At 39.2% G+C, this 26,170-nt stretch overlaps 1 protein-coding gene across 1 annotated transcript in view; it reads right to left on the bottom strand.

Moving 5' to 3' along the window:
• Positions 1-21,698, bottom strand: part of LOC108575513 — an 86,840-nt gene extending 65,142 nt beyond the window's left edge. The window contains exons 1-4 of the mRNA XM_017938330.1: positions 21,643-21,698; positions 20,638-20,890; positions 8,450-8,591; positions 5,582-5,596 (exon numbers count right to left, since the gene is read on the bottom strand). Coding sequence (XP_017793819.1) covers positions 5,582-5,596; positions 8,450-8,591; positions 20,638-20,839 — 359 coding nt within the window. The 5' untranslated portion in view covers positions 20,840-20,890; positions 21,643-21,698. The remainder of the gene's footprint in view (positions 1-5,581; positions 5,597-8,449; positions 8,592-20,637; positions 20,891-21,642) is intronic.
• Between the last annotated feature and the right edge of the window lie 4,472 nt (positions 21,699-26,170).

Raw genomic sequence — 26,170 nt, 5'->3', positions numbered from 1 at the left:
AATTACGAATATTGTAATTTTTTTATTATAACGAAACGAAGAAATTGAAAATTCGAATCTATCCATATTTTGTACTTGAGACTGATGGAAATCTTGAAGTTGTGAAGATAGACTTGAAGGTGACGATAAAAAAAGTTTCAAACTTTTCAATCAACCTGATACTTATTCCTGAAGGGCGGGAAGCTATTTAATTGAAAGTTGCCAGTGGGACAAAATGCACTTCAAACTATAAATCACTCTGTGAGAATTTCGTTCTTGAAAGTATTGAAAATCTTTACGAAGGTTCTGTAGATATGAAATAAAATTGTCTGGACCATCGAGAGTAAATTTATTTTCGTTTGAAAAATTAATCGAGATTAAATAACTTTCATTTTTCAAATTATCAGTGTAACAAATTGCGTTGCATTAAGTTACAATTTCTATAAACTGCTTATTTTCTGGTATATTAGAATTCTTCACGCAGATACGAGTTTCTATCTTAATATAAGCTATTAAGGACGTGACGGATAGTTCAACGAGAAACGTTCATATCGTTTTCCTTTACAATTTCGTTACAACTTTGTAACGAATTGCTCACAATTCGTCCAGTTTGACGTTCAACATAAGGGGACAACTTTTTTTACTAGGTTCTCTTTTTCTATTTCTGCACAACTGACTGTGTCACTCAAACAATTTCAAACAACTTCATGAGTCTGGCTGAATCAACGCGCAATTTCCTGGACGCTAACAAGTTGTAAATTGTTCTTCCTAACAAGCTACAATCTTACTGATTGCGAACTGAAAATTATTATTTGCAATACTTGTTCGAATGATACAACTGATATTGTCGAATTTTTCTTTGGAATTTTCCAAACTTTAGAAACGTTAAAAATTACAGCGGTGTTAAAATTATGGACCACAGTGTATATTGAATTTTATTTTACGTACGTTTATTTGCTTTTAGAAAATAATTTTTTCTTCGCTTTGAACAGTAAATCGGTTTATTGGGTAATAAGTACTTTCATATGCGTTAGATGTTAAAATAGTCACATTTCTAAGTACATTCCCGACGAGAATTTCAGTTAGGCATGCCTAAAGACGAATGTGGACCTAATGCGGAAACGATTAGGCACACCTAAATGCTGCAAGCCTAATCGTTACCGCATTAGGTCCTAATTCGGAAGGAATGATGCATGCCTAAGTTAGGCATTTCTAACAGTTACCATACGTGGCCCAAATGGGAGTGGCCGAGCGCACGCCTAAGTTAAGCATTCCTAACACTTGCTATACGTGGTCCAAATGGGAGTGGCCCAGCGCACGCTTAGGTTGGGCATTCCTAAGAGTTGCCATACGTGGCGCAAATGGGAGTGGCCCAGCGCACGCTTAGGTTGGGCATTCCTAAGAGTTGCCATACGTGGCGCAAATGGGAGTGGCCCAGCGCACGCTTAGGTTGGGCATTCCTAAGAGTTGCCATACGTGGCGCAAATGGGAGTGGCCGAGCGCACGCCTAAGTTAAGCATTCCTAACACTTGCCATACGTGGCCCAAATGGGGTTGGCCGAGGACACGCCTAAGTTAGACATTCCTGACAGTTGCCATACGTGGCACAAATGGGAGTGGCCGAGGGCACGCCTAAGTTAGGCATTCCTTACACTTGCCATACGTGGCCCAAATGGGAGTGGCCGAGCGCACGCTTAGGTTGGGCATTCCTAACAGTTGCCATACGTGGCCCAAATGGGAGTGGCCGAGGACACGCCTAAGTTAAGCATTCCTAACAGTTGCCATACGTGGCCCAAATGGGAGTGGCCGAGGGCACGCCTTGGTTGGGCATTCCTAACAGTTGCCATACGTGGTTGAAATGGGGATGGCCGAGCGCACACCTAAATTAGGTGGAGTGGGGCTCTCAACCTTTATGTAGGAATATTTGCAGACATCTCAGTAGAGGTTAGGTCGCCATAAGAGAGCTTTCAACAAGATAAAAGTTTTTACGGTATTCCTCATGACATTTCATTAATGTCTCCCAATGACAGCCTAATAAAGCTATTCTAATATGGACCTAATGCGGTTGGTCTCATTCGATAGTCATTGGGAAAGCCTAATGCGGCTTTCCGAATTAGGTAGTCGCGAATATTCCGCGTTACATGGGGCTGCCCCATTGGGGCCTAACAGGAAAATTAGGCTAGCCTAATGCGGACCTAATATCTGCCTAACTGAAATTCTAGTCGGGTTTTTTACTAAAATATTGCATATATCAAATTTTGTAATTTTATTATAAAATTGTTTACTGGGTTTCGTACTGTATATCTTAAATAAAATTCTCATTACTCTACAGCGTTATACATGTAGACAAAAATGTTCGTTTCTGTTTGGCACGGTCGCGAAGATACGCTATTTATGATAGTACGTTGGCTTATTGTTACGATATTTTGTGAATTTCTCGCCGGAAGAAGTTAATCTTTCGCAACGATCTTAGAATTTTATTTTTTCTATTCTCAATAACGGAAGACATGTCGTAAAACGAGTTTCCTAAGGATCAGCTCGACATCGTCTTCGATCGTTAAAAAGAATCGTTAAGTCGGGACCTGACGAAAATCCCTAACCGTTGCCAAACTGCGTATTACCCTCGCAATGAGTCTGTAAGATACTAAATATCAGTGTCGAACAGTCTCCTATAAAGTTGTTGTATAACCACACTGTCTATTAATTCAAATCGCGCTTTAGATTTAAGTATCAGCCTTCCTTGCTCATTTTGCAAATACCCAATATCCAATGACTTCATCCTTTCCTTACCACTAGACTGCGGGTTTTGATGCATTTATAGGAAACTTGAAGGTGCAAAATTGCACAGAATGCACGTCATATGAAAAAATATACAAGATATCTAAATTATACTGCTTTCTATAGTACCTGGAAGGTGAAATAATTTTCTACCCAAGTTTTACTTTTTTTACTACACGTATTCCCAAAAATATGAATTTGCATAAAAATCCGCAGTCTACTTACCATTCGACCTCGTGACCTCATCCTTTCCTGACTGACTCCGTCTCACCCTCGAACCCTGCCCTTGGTATACCAAATCCTTACGATCCCTAACTCCCACTCCTCAAGACACGAACATATATGTATTAGGTCCTTCCTCAAAAACCTTAGATTTTAGTTCTGCTACCATTACGCACGCAGTTCTGTAAAACTACTGATTAGTACTTTGTCAACGCGTCTTCGTTCCGTGATATTTGTACCGATTCATTTAATAAACGATTAGTACACGGAATACAACAAAGTTAGATACATATGAAGTATAGGCACCTTGTGCCTTTTGCCTCATAAATGCACGCGTCGCGTGTGTGTGCATGTGTGAGAATGATGCAAAAGCACAATAAATAACGCGTGCGATGGAGAAGTAGAGAAGATAGACTGCTCATATTTGAGTAATTAACAAAAAAACTCCGGATACTCGAATATGTACTCATATACAAGTCCGGATACTCGAGCACTCAGACTCCGATTTCGACACAAAGTTCGGGTTATAATGGATATTTCGTGTACTCGGATGTTCGGATAGTAAGACCTCCACTTCAAACCATTCCCGGACAAGCATACTGTACAGCTGCATCATCCGGAAATCTAGCTGCATCTTCTTCCTCCAAGATGTTTCTCCAGTGGCCCAAACAGGTGATAACCGGATAGGGTCAAATCCGGGCTACTCAGAGGATGCTCCATAATGTTGCAATGAAATGACTGCACAAGTTCCTGCGTTTGATGTGCAGAGGAGGTCTGGCGTTATCTCGAGGAAGATTCACACCTCTGGAGAGAAGACCAGGCTTACGAATTTCGACGGGGGACACACGTTTAGCCCATAAGAGCCGAAACACACAGCGAATTTCGTATCAATGATCTGTTGGGTAACAAGGAATGTGTGCACATAGGAAGACTGAACTTCCCCTGGCATGTAAGGAACTATTACTGAGGGAACCTCGGTTTCTGATCATCCTTCGTACATAGGGTGACAAGGAAATAGGTGGTCAAAATTTGGTACCGTATTCTACTGTTCCTAAACATGAAAGAAGGTCTTCCTTTCCGAGGTAAAGACACTTTTCGATTATGATGGAGTATTGTAATAATGTTTAAAGTTTACTTGCTTCGTATCGACGTTTCGAAGACTGTCGAAGACGTTCAAAGATTCCTGGTGTATTCCCAATTTCTTTACATGTAGCAATAATCCAGTTTTCGAGTATTTCCAGGCTACCAATAGTGTACCAGGTGATTGAACTCGTATTGACACGAGCTACGATACTATGAAGTCAAAAGTATGCAGTGTCATTTAAAAAATGAAGGTGATCTTGACTTTTAATTGGAAAAAAGCTTTTTGGAAATTCTTTTTATTGCAACTGAGAACTGATCAACTTTTGTTTAAAACACTTTTTCATCAGATCACCGGAAATGCTTGAAAAATCGTGGTAAGTGTTATGTGGGACACCCTGTATAAGCATTATCATATCAACATAACTTGCTTTAACACATTATTTACTTCCAGCAAAAGAAACGATGACAGTGCTTGAAATTCTACACCTGACAGCTATTCAACAGCCTCATTTTCGAACCTATGTTTACATTAGCTTTTTCCATCTTTGGGAAGAGTAGTAGAATACGGTGTCAAAGTTTGGTCACCTATTTTCTTATCATCCCGTATATATCCATCGAGATTAAATACTACAAAACTCAATATTGCTTGGGTTTTAAGGACAGATAGTGCTTATTTAGTACGATGTGAAAATTGATAAATAGATGAAGTAAAGAACGGAAGTTAACGTAATTGTTCAATTTTATCAAACAATAGTTCACTAAATGATCAAACAAAATTGTTTTTAATTTGCTAAATTAATTTCTACAACACAAACGACAACGAAAGAAAATTACCGACTAACTAATCAAGTTGCAAACAATAATATATTGTGTTATCTTGAAAATAATATGTACTTTACGAACTATCTGGGTAATATGCAGTATTGTTTTGTGAACTAAGCGAGCAAGAATAACTGAAATAAAATTATAGAAAACCTACTTGTGTGCCTATTTCAAATATACGCTATTTATTGGGTCAGTATTGTGAAAAATTTTTAATCAGTATTTTAAATAAAGTAAAACATCAATACGCAATATAAATGGTCAGTATTATATCGATCAATACAAAAACTCAGCATTTTCATTACAGTATTAGTAAAACGATAATTTGTCAGAATTTTAAACAGAGAGTTAACTTATCGACTAAAAAGTAAATTAATACCGACCAAATGCGATTTAACACTGACAACTAATTGTTTATACCGACCAAAATATCCTTTTTTACCGACTATACATTTCGAAAAATATTTGCCAGTAATTAAAAACTATACCGACCAAATAAACAGAAGTGAATATTAAGTGCTTGTAAGGTAACAAATTATTAAGTTGTAATTATTACTGGTTAGGTTAGGTTACTTTCTTATACCAACATACACAAGGTTCTTATCGAACAAGTATTTCTTACACAACTACTCTGAAACGACTCAAATAAGTATATAATGCTTCCAATTTTTAAGAAATACTTTAAGAAAGCGATATACCTGTCGTTGTGTTTCCTGTGCCGCAGTAGAAGTGAAAGTATCGATTAATATCAAGCCCTCTTTAAAAAGTCAACACCAACAGACTGATATCAAGTGATAAAAGAATTAGGACAACTGTTCCTAGTGTAACTGTTGTTATTCAGTTGTACCATCTGTTAATTAGTTTTCTAATATTTGTAAAAAGAAGAGGAAAAAAATTTTTAAATATACTTCGTATCGTGCTATGTATTACGTCGTGCTGGGTGATTAATTTTGGGGAATATTGTAAAAAATTTATTCTGTAACAATCCTATAAATCTCGGTTTCTGTTTAACACGATTGGCGAAATTCGACGAAATTTTTTTTCCACCGTTCTGTCTCACTTTAATATTTTCTACTTATAGTATACTTTAATTAAATTTACTTTAATATCTTTCGCTGCTATTTTAGTAGCATCGACATTTGCACGTGAAGTTAACAACGTTTGTGAGGATTTTTATATACTGTACTAGAATGGGCCATTAGTTCTACAGACTATAAATCACCCATCTTTCTCAGTTCTGCATTACCATTTGTATTCTTCAAACACCATTCTTTTTATTTACAAAAATAAATTTTTCAGGTTAACTTACACATTTGTTTTTAATAAAAAAGCAGTTTTCATTTAAACGATTTCGATCTACATGGTACAGTTAGTATTGTGTAAAATATACCGGGTGGGGCAAAAGCTTTGTCCACCTGGAACATTACCATTATTTGTAATAATATGGAAAAATATTATAATTTTTTTTAAATGGAACGAATTCAACGAATTGCCACATAAAGTCATTTCGTTTTATGGAAAGCTGTAAAATCGTGGAGAATTAGCATTAGCAGTACAGTCAAGTAGGGTTTGGCTGGCCGAAAGCGTGCGACACGTGTCGACCTGACTCCCCGATTCTTCACTACTTTACGATTTTTCATAAAACGAAATGACTTCGTGTGGCACGTGGTTAAATTCATCTCGAGAATCGCTGCCATGTTGTGAATACAAAAAATAGAGGGTTCGATTAAACCCTAGTGCGTCCTTTCGTTCGACTGTACACTTAATACTTTGGGTCTTTTCTGACCCAAAGGTCTTAGGTGTAACAATTTTTGTTACCAGCACGCCATACGAACTTAGGTAATGATCTTTCGATGTAACATTAAGGGAACATAAATTTGATAACAGCAAAAGTAATTAACACTAGAATTACCAGCCGAGTCAGAATGACATTACCGACATTCCAAAAGTGAATTTTTACGTAAGTAAACCATAATTGGAAAATTCGATTCATATCGATACAAATAGAAGCATACCTGTAGAAAATAAATTCGGAAAGTTACAAATGATAACACTTACCAGTACCGAACATTCACGTTTTCTCGAAAGATGGTAATGGGTCATTTTGACCCGGTCGGTAATTTTGGTGTTAAAAAGATAAGAAGTCGATGGGTCAAAAAAGACCCGAAGACTGTACTAGGGTTAAAAGAATTAACTTGACACTACTACGCTTGTAGTAAATTTATTTAGACCACCTAACGTCTCTCTATCTATCCAACAACTTTGGTACGAACATTTTTTGCCACAACTTCAATTCCTCTTAACCCTTTGCAACCGAGTGGCGACTGAGAAGCGACGTTAAATAACTGTCACTTGGTAAATAATTAACGAAGACAGAGAGCAGATTTATGGACCTCCATAAATTTGTTCACTATAGCGAAATAGAGAATACATTTGAGGTGGATGAGGAACGCCGTTGCACTGTTTTCACCTCAATTTATTAAAGTACAAGTGTTCTGGCCGGCGTACAATTTGTCCGGAAAATACAATCGTTTTATTTGTCAATTGTCCCGGTGGCAGCGGTTCGGCGGATACGTCGTGATGGTTGTTAAAGGAAAAACTGACCCGAGGTGTAGGCGTACTGGGTTTTTACGTTGTTAGGACAGGGAGACAGGAGTAGCGATAGATAAAGATAGAAGTGGAGGAAGCGGTAGAAACGGAACGTCCTCCTGCGAACCTGGATGCCACATGTGCGCTTCTTAGGCTACTCGAGGACGAAGGCAAGTCTTAACCCGGGGAGAGACAAAAGAACGGAAGGAGTTGGAAAAGAGCAAGTTCGCGTGGAAGAATAGAACAAAATTCGGTAAGGGTTTGTTGGACGTACCCGCCACACATTTAATATTTAAACGAGATAGTACAGTTTATTTCTACGTTAGTTTTCAAAAATTTCAAGGGAGATCCGATTTGCAACCTTACCTACAGCAAAATCACCTCCGAGTGCAAAGGGTTAAGATATTCCATCGTTTCAAGTTAAACGGAACACCCTGTGTAACGTTCTTCCATATTGTTACAAATAACGGAAATATTCCAGGTGGACAAAGTTTTTACCTCACCCTGTATATTCTTAGTGAGCAGTCATTAAGCGTGTTCATTTAACTTTGTCGTAATAACGTTATACGATCACGTAACTCAATAAACTCAGCGACGTAATAACAAAGAAATATAATTGAAAGAATAGAGTATTGTGTTAGAAGTAGTCATTTAATAATTACGTAACTGCAGCAACTTTTTACGATTTTTATCATACTTATAAATTGTTATATATTGTCTAGATTTTGTTAAAAAGTTATACATTTATCAGTAAACAACATAGTGCAAAGTCTACAAGAGTGACTAAATACTGAAGTTTGAATTTTATTGCACGAAAATTTCAACCAAACCGAAGCGAAATACAAATGGTTAATAAGACAATTAATTTCACAGTTTCTCTCGTAATTTGTAGCAACAAGTGAGAAAATAACTGTATATGTATATGCACATGCAAAACGAAAAGGAAAATACGAAACGTCGAAATCGTCAGAACGCACCTGGCATCGGTTGGTTTATACGTGACGTCGTATTTTTCGACTTGTTCGACCTGACTGGTACTCCAAGAAACGCGGACAGATGTCGGATTCAGGAACATCACCGTTATATTTTCCGGAACACCAGGAATACCTGTCACCGAGCCTGTAGAAAGCAAACGTACTTGTGAAGGCGATTATTGATTAAACAGAAAGCAGATATAAAATTTACAGTAACAACCAAAAACGTTCATTGCGATTCTTTAGCAATTTCATATGAGCCACTCAGAAGCCAAAGTGACTAACTCCGTCGAATTAAATTTGTTACATTTTTTTTTTCATCTGTGAAGAATTAAAATTGGAAGAAGTTCGAAATTGTTTTGCCTTCTAAGCGGCTCATATGCAACTCCGTTAAAAACTAAACGTTACTTTCAAATGCTTAAAGAAGTGTCCGTTTGAACAAGGGTGATGAGTAAAGTCATTTTTCTGACTTTTTTCACGGAAGTAATTTACAGTTTCTGCTAATACACTTATTCATCCGTAGTGAATATTGAAAAATGCATACATGAATGGACGAATATCATGTGTCGGTAAAAATATTCAATTTATTTTCGTAAGTGGTACATCTGTGGGAGAAATAGAAAAGGACAGAGTTTCATGATTTTTCGTACACAATATTACGTGAAAAAATTTGTAAACTTAAGTCATCGTATTGCGTATAAAAAATAACGAAACTTTGTCCTCTTCTATTTTTCTCACAAATCTACCACTTACGCGAAAACGTTAGAAATTAATAGCGTGAACACCCGGTATATGTTTACTGATACATGATACTAACTTTGTCGAAAACGTGTCATTTAAATCGTATAATACTTTCTCTACGAACGTAATAGGTCTCTTAACACTTATAGGCGGCAGTGTACATGCTCGTAAAACATGTGTGTCGAAAGTGGCGAAAGGAACAAATGTGATTAACACATTGTGTTCCGTCGCGTAGGTACGGGACGCATGGGGTCTTCGTTCACCGGGTTTATGGCACGCTCGCACGAGAAGGTTGTTTTTGAGAACGAAGACGCTTCGTAGCTCCGCGAAAAAATAAGTGATTTCTTACAGAACAGTGCCTTTAGAATTTCGACTTTTCCGCGTCCTCGATAACCGAAGACGTGTCATAAACCAGGTATTGCTGAAGGGTAAATCCACACGCGCGTGTAACGGCACTCTCGGCCGAGGGTTGACCTGGCGGGAATTTCCGACGCGTCACCGAAGGACAGCGAAGATTCCACGCACCCGCAGGTAGGGTCCCACTCCTTCCAAGGAAAAGCGCGCTAAGGGCGCAATGGAAGGGTGGGTGACACTCAAGGGGCACGTTGATTGGTAATTTGTGCGTACGTGAAAAACCAATCAGCGTGTCTTCTTGTACTTGGCGGAGGAGTCACGGCGGACTCCAGAAAAATTCGGGAATCGAGGGAGAGATTCAAAAAAGGTTCCATCGAGCGAACACCACTAGATCTCCAACCGTTCGAGGAGACACAACACATTCGCAAAGATTCTCTCGTGTGAACAAGATACTCTCTCCAGCCGTTCAAGTACAATTCGAGTCTTTGAAACAAAGTCGTCAATCGTTCGTGACGCACTCTACTTTTTGCTAACGTTCGAGCAAAGTAGATATTGAACTAATTACCCAAGATTAATTTGACGGGTAACAGTCGCGACCGCGAGCTTCCTTTTCAACATCGCAAAAGAACGCGACGTGACACATTGGGTTGCTAAGAACCACTAATTGTAAGTAACTGTAATCCTTAAAGAGCGAACATATTAACATATAGAGCTAACCGGTTAAACATTTTATTTTGGTGTTGTTGTCGGGGTTTTTAATTTGTTTCTATTCCACATTCCTATTTATATTTTTATTTCTTCATGTGAGTAAAATTTCAGGCCTATTGTCAAGTATTTTTTAAGTTACTGAAGTCCTTTCCGAAAATGTAGTCCTAAGGTACATACTCTTGAAAGTTCCTTTTACTTCGAACCTCTGTCACTTCGTTAATATTTCAAATTTCGTTATAATTTTTACTCTAGACTCCACATATGTAGGTTGCAGAAAAGGTAAAGCAAGTTCGGTTTCTTTCATCCGAATCAAGTGAATACCCCCTTAAACTCAGGCACGCCCAAACTAAGCCCTGGTTTAGTCCCTTTTTCCCTTAGTCCCTTTAGTCCCACCATCGCTCCGTTGGTAACATAAATCACAAATATTGTTCGTTCAGTGGCATTCTTTGAGCAGCGTTCGAAAAGAAATCTATTACCACTTTCACAGCCTCACGCGTGCTGACTGCGTAGAATTGTTCGACTTTTAGAGGGTGTACTTAACTCTTTGCGGACGGAGCGATTCCAAGACGAACGTTTTGTGGGACTAACAAGGGAACTTCGGTAACCCGAAAATTCCGACTTTTCTAAAACTTTGCAGGTTTGAAGGGGATCTCAAGGGAAGTGTTTTTTTTTTGCCCTTTTTCGGTTCTTCGGGGTGAAAACAGCCCTTGAATGAAAATTGTTATCCTACTTCCCTGTACATCTTTAAAACTATAGTAGATATGAAGAAATGTTTATAATAAAAATTTAATGACTTTTATGCCTTAAAAGACGATGCTATTAAATTAATAAAAACGCATATACTTACGCATATACACATACTTGGTAACTGATAACCCCAATGATGACCGCACAAAAAGCGCATATCGATTAAAATGATTTAAATATTACATTGCTCGATACGTTTAACATATTTAATATATTTATCTGCATTTATTTGACATATTTTTCGATACGACAGAAAATTCCAAATTTTTCACAAGAACGGTAGTGGAAGATTTTTTATTTCAAAAAAGGATTTTCATTAATTTAATAGCACAGTCTGATAAAAAGCCATTAAATTTTTATTATAAACACTTTTTTATATCTACTATAGCTTCAAAGATATACAGGGAAGTAGGGTAACACTTATCTGCATTCAAGGGCTGTTTTCACCCCGAAGAACCGACAAAGGGCCAAAAAAAGTTGCCCGATACTACTCCTGAGGTCCCCTACAAACCTGCAAAGTTTCAAAAAAATTGGAATGTTCGGGTTACGGAAGTTCTCTTGTAAGCTGCTGACAGCGATAAATACTCGCTAAAAATTATCAGCTTTTCTCGCGTACTGCACATTGTACCGAGATATCGATTAATTATTCAACAGATAACTGAGACACTATTGTAATTTTTGGTTGCATACATAAGTATACATACACACATATTATACACAGGGTGCCCTAGTTTTCTCTGATCAAACTTCGTCAGTACATTTTACAGATATAAGTAAGAAAAAAGATGCCTACAGAACGTACTGACAAAGTTTGATCGGAGAAAACTGGGACACCCTGTATATAGGGTGTTTGCGTTATTGCTAGCCAACGTTTTTTCTCGTAAATGGTAAGTATACAGTAAAAACGAAAGAGGAAAAAGTTTCACGGTGTTCTATAACCATATGTAACTTTTTTATACTTTTTGGAAAACGAAGCTTGGGTAATATAAAAAGTTAAAGGTCACCTTCACTTTCCGAAAAATATTGCAAACATAAAGTGTTGATATATGTATGCGATTATACGAGTTACGAAACACCGTAAAGCTTTTCCCTCTCTCATTTTCCCCGTATACTTTCCATTTACGAAAAAAAAAAATATACGCTGGCTAGTAATAACATCAACACCCTATATATATCTCGAGTAAGTGATACGTTGCTCCTGCCGAAAGAGCGAGGTAAAAATTCACCGAACGCGTCCACATATGCTCCGTCCCTCCGTAAAGGGTTAAAACGAGGGGAATACATCTCCGTTCCATCTTGGGGATAGCTAAGTTACACGGTTGATTGCCTACACAGATATTAGCCGAGGGTTAATGGAGATTGGAATTATGAACACGTAGGGCAGGCATGTCCAAATTTCATGATAGGTGAACTCCCTCACGTGGTCTCGTTCCTCTCTACGTGCCGACGCGATATTGCACAGAAAGCATTTATATCTTGAACGAGTGACAGGGTGTCCCGTGACACGTACGTGGACCCCTTTCAAAAAATTTCATATAAACGTCATGTTTTTCCTGACCTCGTTTTTTTTAATTACACAGTGTCTTAGGCTTTATTGGCTGAGTTTTGGCCACTTTTGGGTGACATGATTCTCGGACAATTTACGAGGAATCCACGTACCGATCTTTTTGCTTTCAATTCGGTTCGGTTGACAGTAAGTTAGGTTAGATTAGACTAGGTAATAATGCACTCGTCGTTATCTCGCTCTACTTTCATTTTTTCTTCATCCTTCTTTATCAACACACGAATGTCGATCATACTTAAGCTCCACTCGTACTATACCCCTTCTGTTTTGCCGCTGGACAATAAATTACACACCTGCAGGGAAAGTTCGCTAATCAGGTCAACTTTGTTAGTTTAACCCTTTAACGCTCATATTTTTCCCAACTTGATGTGCCAAAGATGATCAGCTTTGTTTCTTTTAAGTTATTTCCTGGCCGTATAGAAATAAGTTTCTTGTTGTAACCTACGTTCTCGCTATAATAGAAAGGATAACACGATATGGAAAGTGAATATAATTAAACAGAATTGCACTTGTTTGAGGATTCGTTGTGCACGTGTGAGATAGGGGCATGAGTGTCAGGGGTTAATTTATAGCCTGATGATCATCACAGAAGACCCAGAATGAGAAAGGATTCTACTCGAAATGTCTGTGAAATTATACACCTTCGTTTTCTTTTAAACTTTGCACACTTGCAGGTCCGCAAAAGGGCCATTTATTTCTGGTGTCTGATATTTTATCAGAATCCAAGGGTAATAAGGAGAAGGGTGTTGAAGTGCGTATTTTCCCAAGCACATCGATGACTGCAACTTTTAATAAAAATAAAAAATCACAAAAAGTTCAAGCTTTCCGCCAATCTACATTTTTATACACTTTTCAATTTTCAAATGTAACTTTCACGCGATTTTCGTTTTTCACATGTTCAAATAATGCAGGAAAATTGCAATTCTCGGAGAAATGATCGCCAAATTTGAACGAAAAACACTGCTTAAGAAGCTTATTTTATGCTCGTTCAAATGGTATACAAGGTGTCCCAAATTTTTCCAATAAACAACAGACCAAAATGAGAAAAAAGTGTTATATGAAGTCCTGGAATGAATGTTTTGTTGCAAAACTATAAGTCGCGAAAAGTAGGTAACACAAGTCACCAATAACAATTTTCTTACTAACAGCAAACTAGTTTAGCTCCACCCGTACAGACTCTAAAGAAGGGCAGCTTTTTTCTGTATTTACACGAGCAGTCTTTTCACAAGCCTCTTATACTAGCAAACGTCAAACATTTTATACAGTTTTCTATATTAAATGTGCCAACTGAACAAGAAGAGCGACACCGCCTCAACCTTGCCCAAACATACTCCACCGTAATTAATTTCACAGTGTAGATGTAGACAGTACACGGTTTAGTACTGGCGAAAAATCAATTTTTTGTACGTTTAGAAATGCCTCCACTTGCACACGCCTTCATTCTGTTCTACTTTCCTTTTTCAACTTTCATTGTCTAGATTTCTCCGTGTATTTACAGTTTCCTCTTCCCTTGTCCTTCTACCTTCAAGAGCCTTTTCTTCATCTTAGAGCTGTCTTGAAAACATAAATGCGACGACCAGCTACGCGTTGGAACGACCTTCCTCGTATTTTCCTTCACTAAGTATTGTCTCTATTGCAATCACTCTACATACTGCTTCTCTTTCTCTCCTTCTTCCTGTCGGGTTCTATTTGAACTCTACAATTCTCTCGCTACGCCTAATTCTTTTTACCAACTACGCTGAACTTATTCCTGTCCACGGTTGAACTTCAGTCGTGTATATACCGGGTGTTCCAGTTTTTTTCCGATCAAACTTTGTTAAACTTTGTCAGTATGTTCTATGGGCGTAAGAAAGGAAAAAATGTTATACGAACATAGGTCGTTTGAAGCTTCGTTAAAAAGTTTTAACAATAATACGAAATACGAAAGGAATGGTAACGGACGTGCGGTTACGATACGAAATAGGAATACTATAATGTACGATCTGAGGTCGTTATTATTCTCTTCGTATCTCGTGTTTTCGTTATAACTTCTTAACGAAGCTCCAAACGACCTAGGTTTATATCACACTTTTTTCTTGCTTATACCCATATAACATACTGACAAAGTTTCACAAAGTTTGATCGGAAAAAACTGGGACACCCTATATATAAGAAACTTGCGTTTCGCATACCTACCTCCGGTAGCGTATAAAGACGAGGGTTTTCAACAAAGCTGCTCAAATTTATATAAGTTTCTGTGCATATTGAAATAATATAAAAGTACGACACAATATTCAACTCAGGCAAAGTAATACTCTGCTCAACGACTTCAAGTAATGTAACTAACTCTCTCACGCATCTTCAACACTAATTCATTTCTCTATTTCACCGCCCTTCTCGTTCGATTCCGACAAATCACGCAGATACTCCCAGGACACATTAGGTCACGACCACTCAAAACCTTCATGCACTTTTCTTTCACACCCTAATCTCAAACACTCGATCCAAACATTCTTCTCCGGTGCCTCCTGACTCGAAACTCAGTCACTCGCCATAAACGTTCACATGCAATTTCCGTTCCTGCACACCCGAGGGAATACTACTCGTACGTAGCATGTATTCCTCACTTTACATTCGTACCACGCAAAGTTCAGTTGTCGTAAGCAAACTTCGATGACGTGTTCCAGCTAGACCGAAAGTACCTAGCAGAAATGTTGTTTGAGATTGCGATGCATTTGAGAATAACGTTGTTTCTGGAGATTGCGATGCATCTGAGAATAACGTTGTTTTTGGAGATCAGCTGATCGTCTCTTGCCACATGGCTCTTTAAAGAGAAATGGAAAAGTGGAGATCGTACAGAGTGGCGCGAAAGTTTCTGACACGTTTAAAGGTAACTTCTGAAGCTTTGTGAAAAGTAATGGAAAATAAGGACGAGCATAATCGTGCTGTTAAGAAGAAAACAATGGTTTAAGAGACACCACTTTTCGTACTGAACGGAAGAAATATTGTAGGAGGTTAATGACCGGAGCGGGCCGATCATATGGTCGAGTTCGTTTTCGGAAAAAACCCTGCGACACGAATAGGCAAAATAAGGCCGTGGCCTTCCGACGTTCGTTGTTATTAAAAAAGAGCGAGTGTGTTTGGGCGAGTAGCGAAGAGAGTGAGAAAGTGAACGCGGGTCGCGAAGACCATATAAATAGGGAAAACAATAGCGAGAGTGGTCCTTTTCCTGCGAAGCGATAAAGCGTTAACAGTGTTCTTTATCATAATTATATTTTACAAATCTTTAATTACGTTTATGCATTCCGTTTCCTACAATATCAATACATGAAACTTTCGTTTGCATTTTAATTTTTCGTTTTTGCAGTTACATCTACAGGAGAAACAAAAGTATATACATTTGCGCCATCGTGTGTACCTATAAAGACCTTTCGGAAACCCTTGGTTTATGATGCGGCAATTTGCTATTGAGGCCGTCGGAGAAAGTTTCTACGCGGACATGCATTGTCGAATTTTTAGAAATTAAATAAGCTAAAAACGGTTTCCTCAAAAATAGCCTTCCAAGCGCGCACGTCATAAACCGTGCTGGTAGTCTGCTCGCCAAATGTTTTCCGCTGTAGCTGGTCGCTACATACGTTTATGCATTCCGTTTCCTACAATATCAATACATGAAACTTTCGTTTGCATTTTAATTTTTCGTTTTTGCAGTTACATCTACAGGAGAAACAAAAGTATATACATTTGCGCCATCGTGTGTACCTATAAAGGACATATTAGGTGTGCGAATGAATTCGTAGCTCTCACAATTAATCAACTGCAACTTTATTTTAAGTTCAAATCCGCTTCCCGCCGCGTTCCAGAATGGAGAAAAGGAGAAAATCGTGGGTTAACCCAACGTGAAACTCAATATTCACGGGAAAAAAGTGTGCGTCTCGTGGGACATAAAAGGGGTGCTATACCACGAGCTGTTTAACCCTTTCGATACGGCTATGTCGTTCGCGAAAATGCTTCCGCTCTACAGATACTCTCGTCGCGAATAAGGTTCAACTGTACGGGCCAGTTACAACGCGAACGTACACTTTATCGCGGAGTAGATACAGGACGGGATATTGCAATGTAATGTCATTTCAACCATCGAGATAGAACACCGATACTGTAAGCACCGCTTGAGAAAAAGAATTTAACTCAGGATAGTGTGGTATCCAAAAATGTATTTATTCTATATTCCTAAGCGACTGTTAAGGATTCCGGCGTCCGTCTCGCTCGACGGCTATTTCCAGAGTGTCCTTCCCGCGTCGTATCCCACGTTGCTCTGAAAAACCATTGGAGCCCCCTCGTTCGACTTTCCGGGGAAAGGGCTTAGTTCATGGTACCACCCTCAGGTACCCGCGCGCTTTCTCTTCCTGGGTGACAAAGTCCAGGCCACCACTTCGCCGCCGCCGTAATCTCGCATTTCTTACAATACTGTGTTCGACTAAAGTTGTAAACCGATGCAAAGTATCAACGAGTGACTATAGTCACCGATAGCACACAGTGAGCGTACTATTAGGATAGTGATAAGCAGTGGCACGTTACAGCTTCATGAGGCACCTAACCTAACCTTGTCTCAATCTTTCCTCCTCTAACCCATTTCCACCACCCCAAGGACAGAAGAGGGAAGCAGCTTAAAAAACCAACGCGCTTCCAGCGCGAGAACTCAGTTGTTTATCCTTGCATCAAGGAACGCCTCTGTACAGAATAAACTCGTGTGAATTAAATCCTGTGGTAGTCACTGTCGCCGCCCCTATCCCAGGTAAACTCCTTGAATGGACTTGAAAGGTACGTAACAACGGGTTAAATCAGATGTTACACTACAAACCTATGCTTCGATGGCACACAATGCATTGCGATCAACAAACAGTATAAAATAAAACAAGAGATATTACATATACATTTTTTCTGATAAAAGCATCAGATCGTGACTTCGTCACTGATAAAGAACTACTAACCAACAATTTCTACATTCTGGAGTGGTTAGTGTAAAATCGTCAAATTCGTCAAAAAACCTGACAGAAATGCTGCCTGTATTTAGATATAGACCTAATGATTTGAAAAATAATTACTCTCATCCATCTGACCCAAGATAGCACAAGTGACAGCAATGTTATCTTCACGAGCAGTTCGATTTCAGAACAGAACCACTTGATTCCATCAGCCACAAAATCTTAAGAGTAACGGACCATATTATCATGGAACTTGTTAAAAATAGGATCACGAGCACGTACTTCTAAGAAAGCCTTCGACACCGTCTGGTATGAAAGCTTCTTCTTGAAAGAGAAACACTACAACTTCCACCTCCGTCCACTAAAATTAACTTACGGTTGCCTAGTAGACCTCAATGACTTTTGCTTTACTGAGAAAGGGATCATGATTGATATCCCGAAGGATTTCATACTCGATTTTCTTTATCTCAAGTTATACATGAATGATATATGTATGTGCTGTGCACAGCTCAAAAGAAGTCCAGCGGGATGGCACAGGGGCAAGAGAGGTACTTCGCCTAAATCTCACGTCACGCAATTTTAAATGATCCGATTCGTTAATGCTATTACGTCGGCCAATAATGACAACACACGTGTCCCATTTCTGTGATTGTGTTAAAGAAGGTGGGGTCCTATTACACTATGACCAATCAGACAGGTATTGCGTCCGCAGGACTTATTTTCAGCTCTGCACATTAGGTACTGTGCTATTGACCGAAGGAGTCACGTGCACAAGTAGGATCATGTACCATCGCGTGACGAAGAGAGCAAATGAGACACATCGAAACCGAGCGGGACAGAGCAAAAGCGACCGATGCGATGAACTTCGAAGCAATAGCGTGTATCCACGGTAGATCTTGAAACGTGTGATCCCTGAACACGGGGATCTTACTACTATGGCAGTGTGTTCCACCAAAAACCTGAAAGTGGCGGCTTCGGGAGTGTCACAGATAGAGTCAATCAAGCAAAGTGAGCGGTGTGTCCGTCTTGCCCCTGTGCCATCCTGCTAGCATTCTTTCCAGTTATATATGATAGATGTAGGAACCGAGGAAAAAATGAGGGACCCAAAGGGAATCGAACTCGCGACCTCCGACTGGCAGGCCGAGACACTGTGATCCTACATACTTTGATTTTTAAGCGGCTAATACAGTTGTAAGTTTATATCACTCGACGTTTCCACGCGACGGTTTCGCGATTGCTGTACTTCAGGGAAAGCTACGGCGAGATGACGGCCATGTGGCTTGGAAATGTGGTGTTCGGCAGGGATGGAGAGCGGACAATAGTGGAGGATTCGAAGTGGATGTGCAGACTGGACTTTAGACGACTGGAAATATGGAATCTGGGAAGGAAAGGTGAATCTGGAACAGAGGTACCGGCTAGGCCAGTACCGTGTTCAACAAGTCTTCAGGGGGGCAAGGGCACTCGCCAATGTCCGCGGGCAAAGCTGAGGGCGAAGTCGCGGGCGAGTGATGTCACATACATTAAAGAGGAGTGGGGGGAAAGACGTTTGTGGTAGGGGTATAGGTCTTTCATACACGCACCGTTGCCCGAGAAGGCGTGGCTTGTTGCCCGCCGATTCGTTTACGCCCCCGGAAGCTTAATACGCTGCCCGTACGGGCAATGACTGAACAGCTCTGGGCTGAGCCAAGCTAGACGATCCAAGCTTATCGCGAAAGCCTGGATGGAATTGTGATGTGGAGATAAGATGTCTCAAGACAACTTTTACTTTTCCTGAAATCCTGGCCTTTTCTATACGGATTTTTGTCCCTTGACCCGACCAATCAGCACGCCTCAGTACGTCGTGCCATGGTTTTATGGCTCGTATTGCCCTATCCGCCCTCAAGCCATTGACCATCGTTTTGCCGTTTACAAGTGTATTATTGGAAAACTCCTAGTATGTAATAAGTACAAGTCCAATAAGTCGAATAAGTTCTGAATATTCTTGTCCTGCATACCAAAAATATTGAGTCACACGCAGCGTACCCATAATCATTCATGTCACGGCCGCTTAGATAGCCGTTTCGTAAGCAAGAGCGCTCTTTTTTGCCCCGAGCAGAGCCGGGAGTAGCTGCCAGGGAAAATGACGTCGACAGTCGTAAAAGGAGTGCGGAACAACGGTAGCGGTGGAAGTGTGTGCTTGTAAGTAGACGTGCGTTGATAATGATTGCCTATCTTCGAAGCATAGTTATCACTCTTAGGCGGGCGGTCATTAAATACTACATTCACACAGTGCCCCACCATAGGATCGTTGTTCCAATTGTTCCAATACCCCTTAGGCGGGCGGTCATTAAATACTACATTCACACAGTGCCCCACCATAGGATCGTTGTTCCAATAGGGGTAGCTTACCACTCGAATATCGTTCTCATGCTTCCGTTTATCTAACCACTTCACATAGAGCAACTTCCTGAGCGGTCCTGATCTATATCTTTCGAACCCTGCATCATACTGGGTTGCGTATCCTGACCTGTGACCTACTCTATCACTCCCGCTTCTATCTCCAAAACCTTTGGAATTTCTGACATTTTCCTCAGCCATAAATTCCAATTCCGAAATTTATGCAGTGTCGACTGCTACATTTCTCGTGCGCTAAATTAATCTGTGCATCGGATAAATCACAATTTCTGAATAAAATACTGCCGGAGTAGTTAATTTCGTGTGAACCAGCCGTCACATTACTCTGATTTGCATATCTAAAATAAAATTACTTCCTTACATAGTACTGTACTTAGAAACATCCAAGTCATAAAGAAAAGGGCAATGATCTCGTATAAGTTAAATTCTGTTAACATTTTTACAATTATTCGTATATTGTCAACGCTCTATATATACCGTAAGTTATAATAGATTAAGTAATTTTCTACAGGAAAACTGTATGCAACATTTAATTACTTAAAAGTAAGTTTGTAATTTTCCAATCTTAATTTGGGCGTGAAAAGGTAATCGCAGAACAAGTAATAAATGATATATTTTTGCTAGCACGAGTAGTGAGCATTAACCATAAGTGACACGATTAAAGGTGGTAGGTTTCAAGTGTCAAAGAGAGATTTAAGTCTACCAAAAGAAAGAGAGCTTACCTACGAAACCAGCTCCTTGTAGGAATAGTATAGTGGCCCAAAGGACCATACCGCCAAAATGGCGGACCAGGTATGGACCGCGTATTCTTCCACACACGTGCTTGTTTCCACTTTCGTTTTCTCTCAGAGATGTGCGGTTTTGTGCTTCGCGAACAGTTTCTTGGTGATCTGCACACGCCCCTCTCTGAAAGTTGGGGCTCATCTAGCCTCCTTTGCCGTGCTGCATTCTTCTTCTTTCATTACGCCATGGCCACTGTAAGAGAACCACGAAAATACACATAATAACGCAACTTCTAATCGTTTAATTTCAATTAGTTTCTACATTAACGATAAAAAATCTAACATTCAAGAACGAACTTATTGTTTTTACAATAATATCAGTTACTACAAAGATTTAAGTAAATTAGTCAATAGTGAAGAGAATAACTACATTATTTCCCGGTCATTTTTCATGTTTTCTTAAAACTGTAACTTTTAGCCCCAGTCTCTCCTATTTGAAACTCTCAGGTAAATTTACTTGTCAATATCATTGACTGCAGAGAAAAATTGGGTTAAACTCAAGTTGCATTGTTTTAATGGGTTCTTATGATAGACCAAACGAAACGGTTCTGAGTGAATGTCCCTATGACACGAAACGTGTTAAAAAATGATTCAAACGTTCTGTTCCCAAATGATTGGCACAAAGTCTCGTTTTCAAATGGAAGGAAAATTGAAGGACTTTCTATCCTATGTTAATTGTAACCATGAGAAAATGTGTTTGTTATACTCATTGCTAGTGTTATGTACAGTTTATAATAATCAGTTATTCTCTTCTCTTCTCTTTACAGTATAACAGTGAATCTCTTCTAAAATAACTCTTTAATTAATATGTTGGTAACAAATTAAGTTTTACGTCCTACTCTATCTACCATACATTGAAAGAAAGAAACAAATATTTTCTAAATGTCTGTTAATTGCAATAAAATTAGCAAAATTAGGTGGAATAAATTATTTGAAATAAATTACCGTTATAGCAGGATGATCCTCGAGGATCCCCACGCGGAACATTGTACTGGCATCTCGCTGTCCTGGTGACGTGTAAACAAATGTATCCTAGTCGTGTTCTGTAACAATTTATTGATTTTTGTATTATCTGAGATTAAAGTTTCTTTGAATTTCTACTAAACACAAAATTTAGTATAAATTCATTTTTTAAAAACAAATTTTACATAAATTACAATTACTCAATCAGTTACAGTTAATCATTTACTGTCGTAAATTATGTCGTTTGATATTAAGTTTCTTTCGAGTCTCATATTCACAGGATATAATGAAATTCTAACGATTCAACAAAATACACTCTCACTGACACTTGTGGAATCGACCCTACATTTTACTGACACTTGTGGAATCGACCCTACATTTTTTTATACGTGGAGGTAGGCCGACCCTACATTTTACTGACACTTGTGGAATCGACCCTGCATTTGACTGACACTTGTGGAATCGACCCTACATTTTTTTATACATGGAGGTAGGCCGACCCTACATTTTACTGACACTTGTGGAATCGACCCTACATTTGACTGACACTTGTAGAATCGGCTCTACATTTTTTTTTTACGTGGAGGTAGGCCGACATTAAATTAATTACTCAATAAGTATTAATAAGTAAATGTTGTTCAAATTATACCGTGTTTTATGTCATTTTCATCAGAAAAATCTCAGCAACATGTTAAAAAAAATTCCAGATGAAAAAAAGTAAAATTAAAGAAATTATATTTTTCTATTATGAATTGTCGAGCCGTGAAATCTCGCAAAGGAAACCGAGTGGTGTAGCGTCACACGCTTCACTGACTGCGAGCGAGATAACATAGGCGCAGCAATGACACAGACCTAGGCGTAGGACCATCTATACTGTCACTTGTAGAATCCAAACTGACTGACACTTGTAGAAAATTTACTGTATATACATCTACATGTATACACTACCGGCAAAAAATTTGGAATCACCTCCCACTTTTCATCAATATTAAATCTGCTGCTAATTTTTTATAGATTTGAAGTTTATCTCAATTCTACTTTTATGAATTTATCTCATATCAATTGATTCGAACGACGAAAGATTCTCAAAGTCGCTGACTTTTTTCTGGAAATTTTTCTGTAAATTGCAATGCTCTTTTTAAAGATAGAGCTTGCATGATATAGAGGGAGAAATAATGTGATGTAAATACTTTTTACGTGGGTGGAGGCGTAGAGAAGATTCCAAGGTCATCTCTATTTTTTTTAAATGGGAGCTTATATCTTTCTTATCACTATGTGATAGCCACTGTTATCATTAAAGGTAATTTTTCCGTACATTAGTGTATATTAAAAAAAATAAACCTAACTTTGAAATCTCTTCCACTACTTCATCAACGAAGAAACTATTTACACCACGGTTAATCTCACATCATACCAAACAACTATCACAAGAACATTTTTTCAACAGCTTCAGTTCCTTCTACGATATTTTACCCTGTCTAGTTAAAAAAAAAAGACACCCTGTATGTATATACATACAAAAGTATCGCAATTAGAACACTGTGCGCTATGCAATTTTAATAGGATAACTTTTACGCAGCACTGCAGAATGAATACACCATAGCAACACAATGAATCTCGCATTGCTTTCATCCTGTTCAAAACTACGCGATCTACATATACAAAATACTTTATCAGTCGAAGCTTTTCCATTTTGCTCCGCCGCGTGTAACGTACTAAAGTAAAACAACATTTTCCCCCAACAACTGTATCTACTTTCCAACGATTTTGTAATTTCTGCGCGTTTTTCAGTCTCGACGAAGCTTCTGAAAGTTTGTTTACTCGACGTGATTTAAATAACGTAACAATTATTAACACCGAACAATAGACGAAGTTAAGATAATTAACGGAATACAGATTTCATTACGAACAATGTGAAACCCGTTAAAATAATTTGCACACGTATAATTCGTTCAATTTGCAGAAATAGAAGTTTGGATTTTGAACGGACGCGAGCCAAGTGTTGGTATTTCCGTTACAGGATAGCGTATCAATTAAACTGTCGCCTGTCGGTGGCTGATAGTTCAAAACTACGTTTCACACTGCATTACCGACGCGAGGAACAACTTCTGTTGCAATTAATAAGCACACTATATACCGTGACGTTCAAGTGGATTATCGTTGGTTTAAATAGCGTGGAAAATTGCTGTGGCCGAAAATAAAGCGCCATTTACGAAAATAGCTCTTTACGCCGAAGAAGCCTACGTCGATGAACTTCGTGAGACATGAGTCATCTGTGAAATTATCCTTGTGTTTTTCGTCTAAAGATAGGGTCTCATTTAAAACTCACTATTTTCGCTAATATTAGTATTGTAGTTCAGATCGTTACTGTGAAGCTTATTATTAAGTTGAAATTATATTTATTGTTTAACTTTGTGGGTTTCATTATGTACTATTAGTATTGTAGTTCAGATCGTTACTGTGAAGCTTATTATTAAGTTGAAATTATATTTATTGTTCAACTTTGTGGGTTTCATTATGTACTAGAGTATCCAAAAGCCAAACACGAGTTATGCTAAACTTTTGGGACCTCACTCCTCTCCCCCTGCGGGAGACTTTTGGGTACACTATCAGGTTGCAGTTTTACGTGCGGTCTACCACCGAGAGGCATGCCCGCACGGCCCCCCACGGGGCGTGGAATTGAGATACGCCCAATCAACGCGGTCGTCCGACTAGACCCTCAAGGGGTACACAGGTCGTCCGCCTACCCGTTCAGGGCCCTTGTGAGGAGGAATCCCCACGCTACGGGTGGCGCGGAGTGACTTTCCAACACTCTACCAATTCTCCAGATTGGTACCAGAGCTGTTCGCCACTCACACACGTCGGGGCCTGGAAAAAGGGCCCCTGACCAGCATGCGGCCTAACCACTGCCCCCTCGAAACCTACACCACACCCGGCCAGCCCCCGGTGCTGTGGCCGCAGGTGCCCGCGCCACACTGGCGCGAACCCCTGCTGGCCCAGCCCGGATGATCAGGGGAGGGCGGAATGCCCGCCACAGCCCCGGACGTGGCTTGGAAGGGCCGGCGGGCCCGAGGTACCGTCTAACATCATCGGTGGGATGTGCGTGGGTGGACACCAACACCATTACCATTAGAGGGAACCTCACCCCACTCAGTAATGGTAAACCAGCTCAGGTATCGGGGGATCGCCAAGCCCCTAGGTACCCATGGGAACCCCCCTGCGGGGACTTTTGTGTACAATCGAAGTTTCATTTAGAAAGAATGAAAACAGATCAATCGTCAAAATAATTTTCATTGGTAACTTCCTATTGTTGATGACCTTTCGCCATTTTTCTTGCAAATACCGTCGCGAAAGAAACTCGGTGGCTCTGAATCAATTTTGTGAATCCAGTCGGAAAGAATTCAGTTCTACGCCTAATAAATAAAATTACCCGAGATTGTGAGGGATGTGTCAAGGATGACTTCACCGTGACAAAAAATAACGTGCTTTCATCAAGATAAAGCTGTCATACTTCGCAAGAAGGATGTGTTCAATTTCACGTGACAAATTTGGAAACTAATGGATAGGGCAAGGTGGCGCTGTTCCATGACCACCACGTTCCTTTGACACATACTCTTCTTTCCGTGGGACTTAATTAAAGATGAAATTTACACTTCCAACAACGAAAAATAATACGTAAGAGAGAATTCTCAAAATTTATGCTTCAGCTCAACTTGAAAAAATTAATTCTGCTCTTCTTGGTTAAAATGTCCTATCTACTGTTTTCTCATTTTTCAAGATAGTTTGTATTTTTATTATTTTTATTGCATTTGTCGTTGAAAAATAGAAAATTCGTTGGTTTACACTATTCCTCTGTCTCTAATAGTTTTCGAGATATCAAACTAAATATATTTACTACCCCCAACTTTGAGGTTAGGTTTCACCCCTTCACCGTGGACGATTGTCGACGCAAAAGAATACTGTCGCACATTTTTCTGAGGACTACTATACACCAAACTGTTTTAATCATACCAAGAAACTGTAAAAAGTGCACAAAGAATTTTTTCCCCTACCTTTAATAATTTCGAAGAAAACACTTTACTTCGAATACGATATTGACGAGTAGTAACGAAATAACGCATAATTTAATCGAAGTGTTTAAGGTTAAATGCGATATCCAATTGTCGAAGCACCGTAGCTTTAATTCTGTGACAAAAAGTTCGAGCAAAAGATGTCAGTCACGTAAATAAAATTTTGCTAACTCTGAAGGACTCAATAACCGGCAGTTTCTTCGCGTGAACAGATACATAGGCAGTTCAAACGAAAACAGCGGCGGATTCTCCGCATTGCGGTAAATTCCACTTCATCGTTTTCACGATCACATTATATCTACATCTGATAGCAAGTGAGAAACTCTATTTTATCTACTAAATTTGTTCGATTAAATGCTGCACAGAGATTTAGTGCACCCACTAGGTATTTTGGTGAATTAAAAAGTTACTGAATCGGTAAATAGCAAGAAGGTAGAAAT

Source organism: Habropoda laboriosa, unplaced genomic scaffold (assembly GCF_001263275.1).
Source record: "Habropoda laboriosa isolate 0110345459 unplaced genomic scaffold, ASM126327v1 scaffold317, whole genome shotgun sequence".
NCBI lineage: Eukaryota > Metazoa > Arthropoda > Insecta > Hymenoptera > Apidae > Habropoda > Habropoda laboriosa.
Note: the sequence above shows the minus strand (reverse complement) of the source record. Positions and strands in the feature narration are given on the sequence as shown.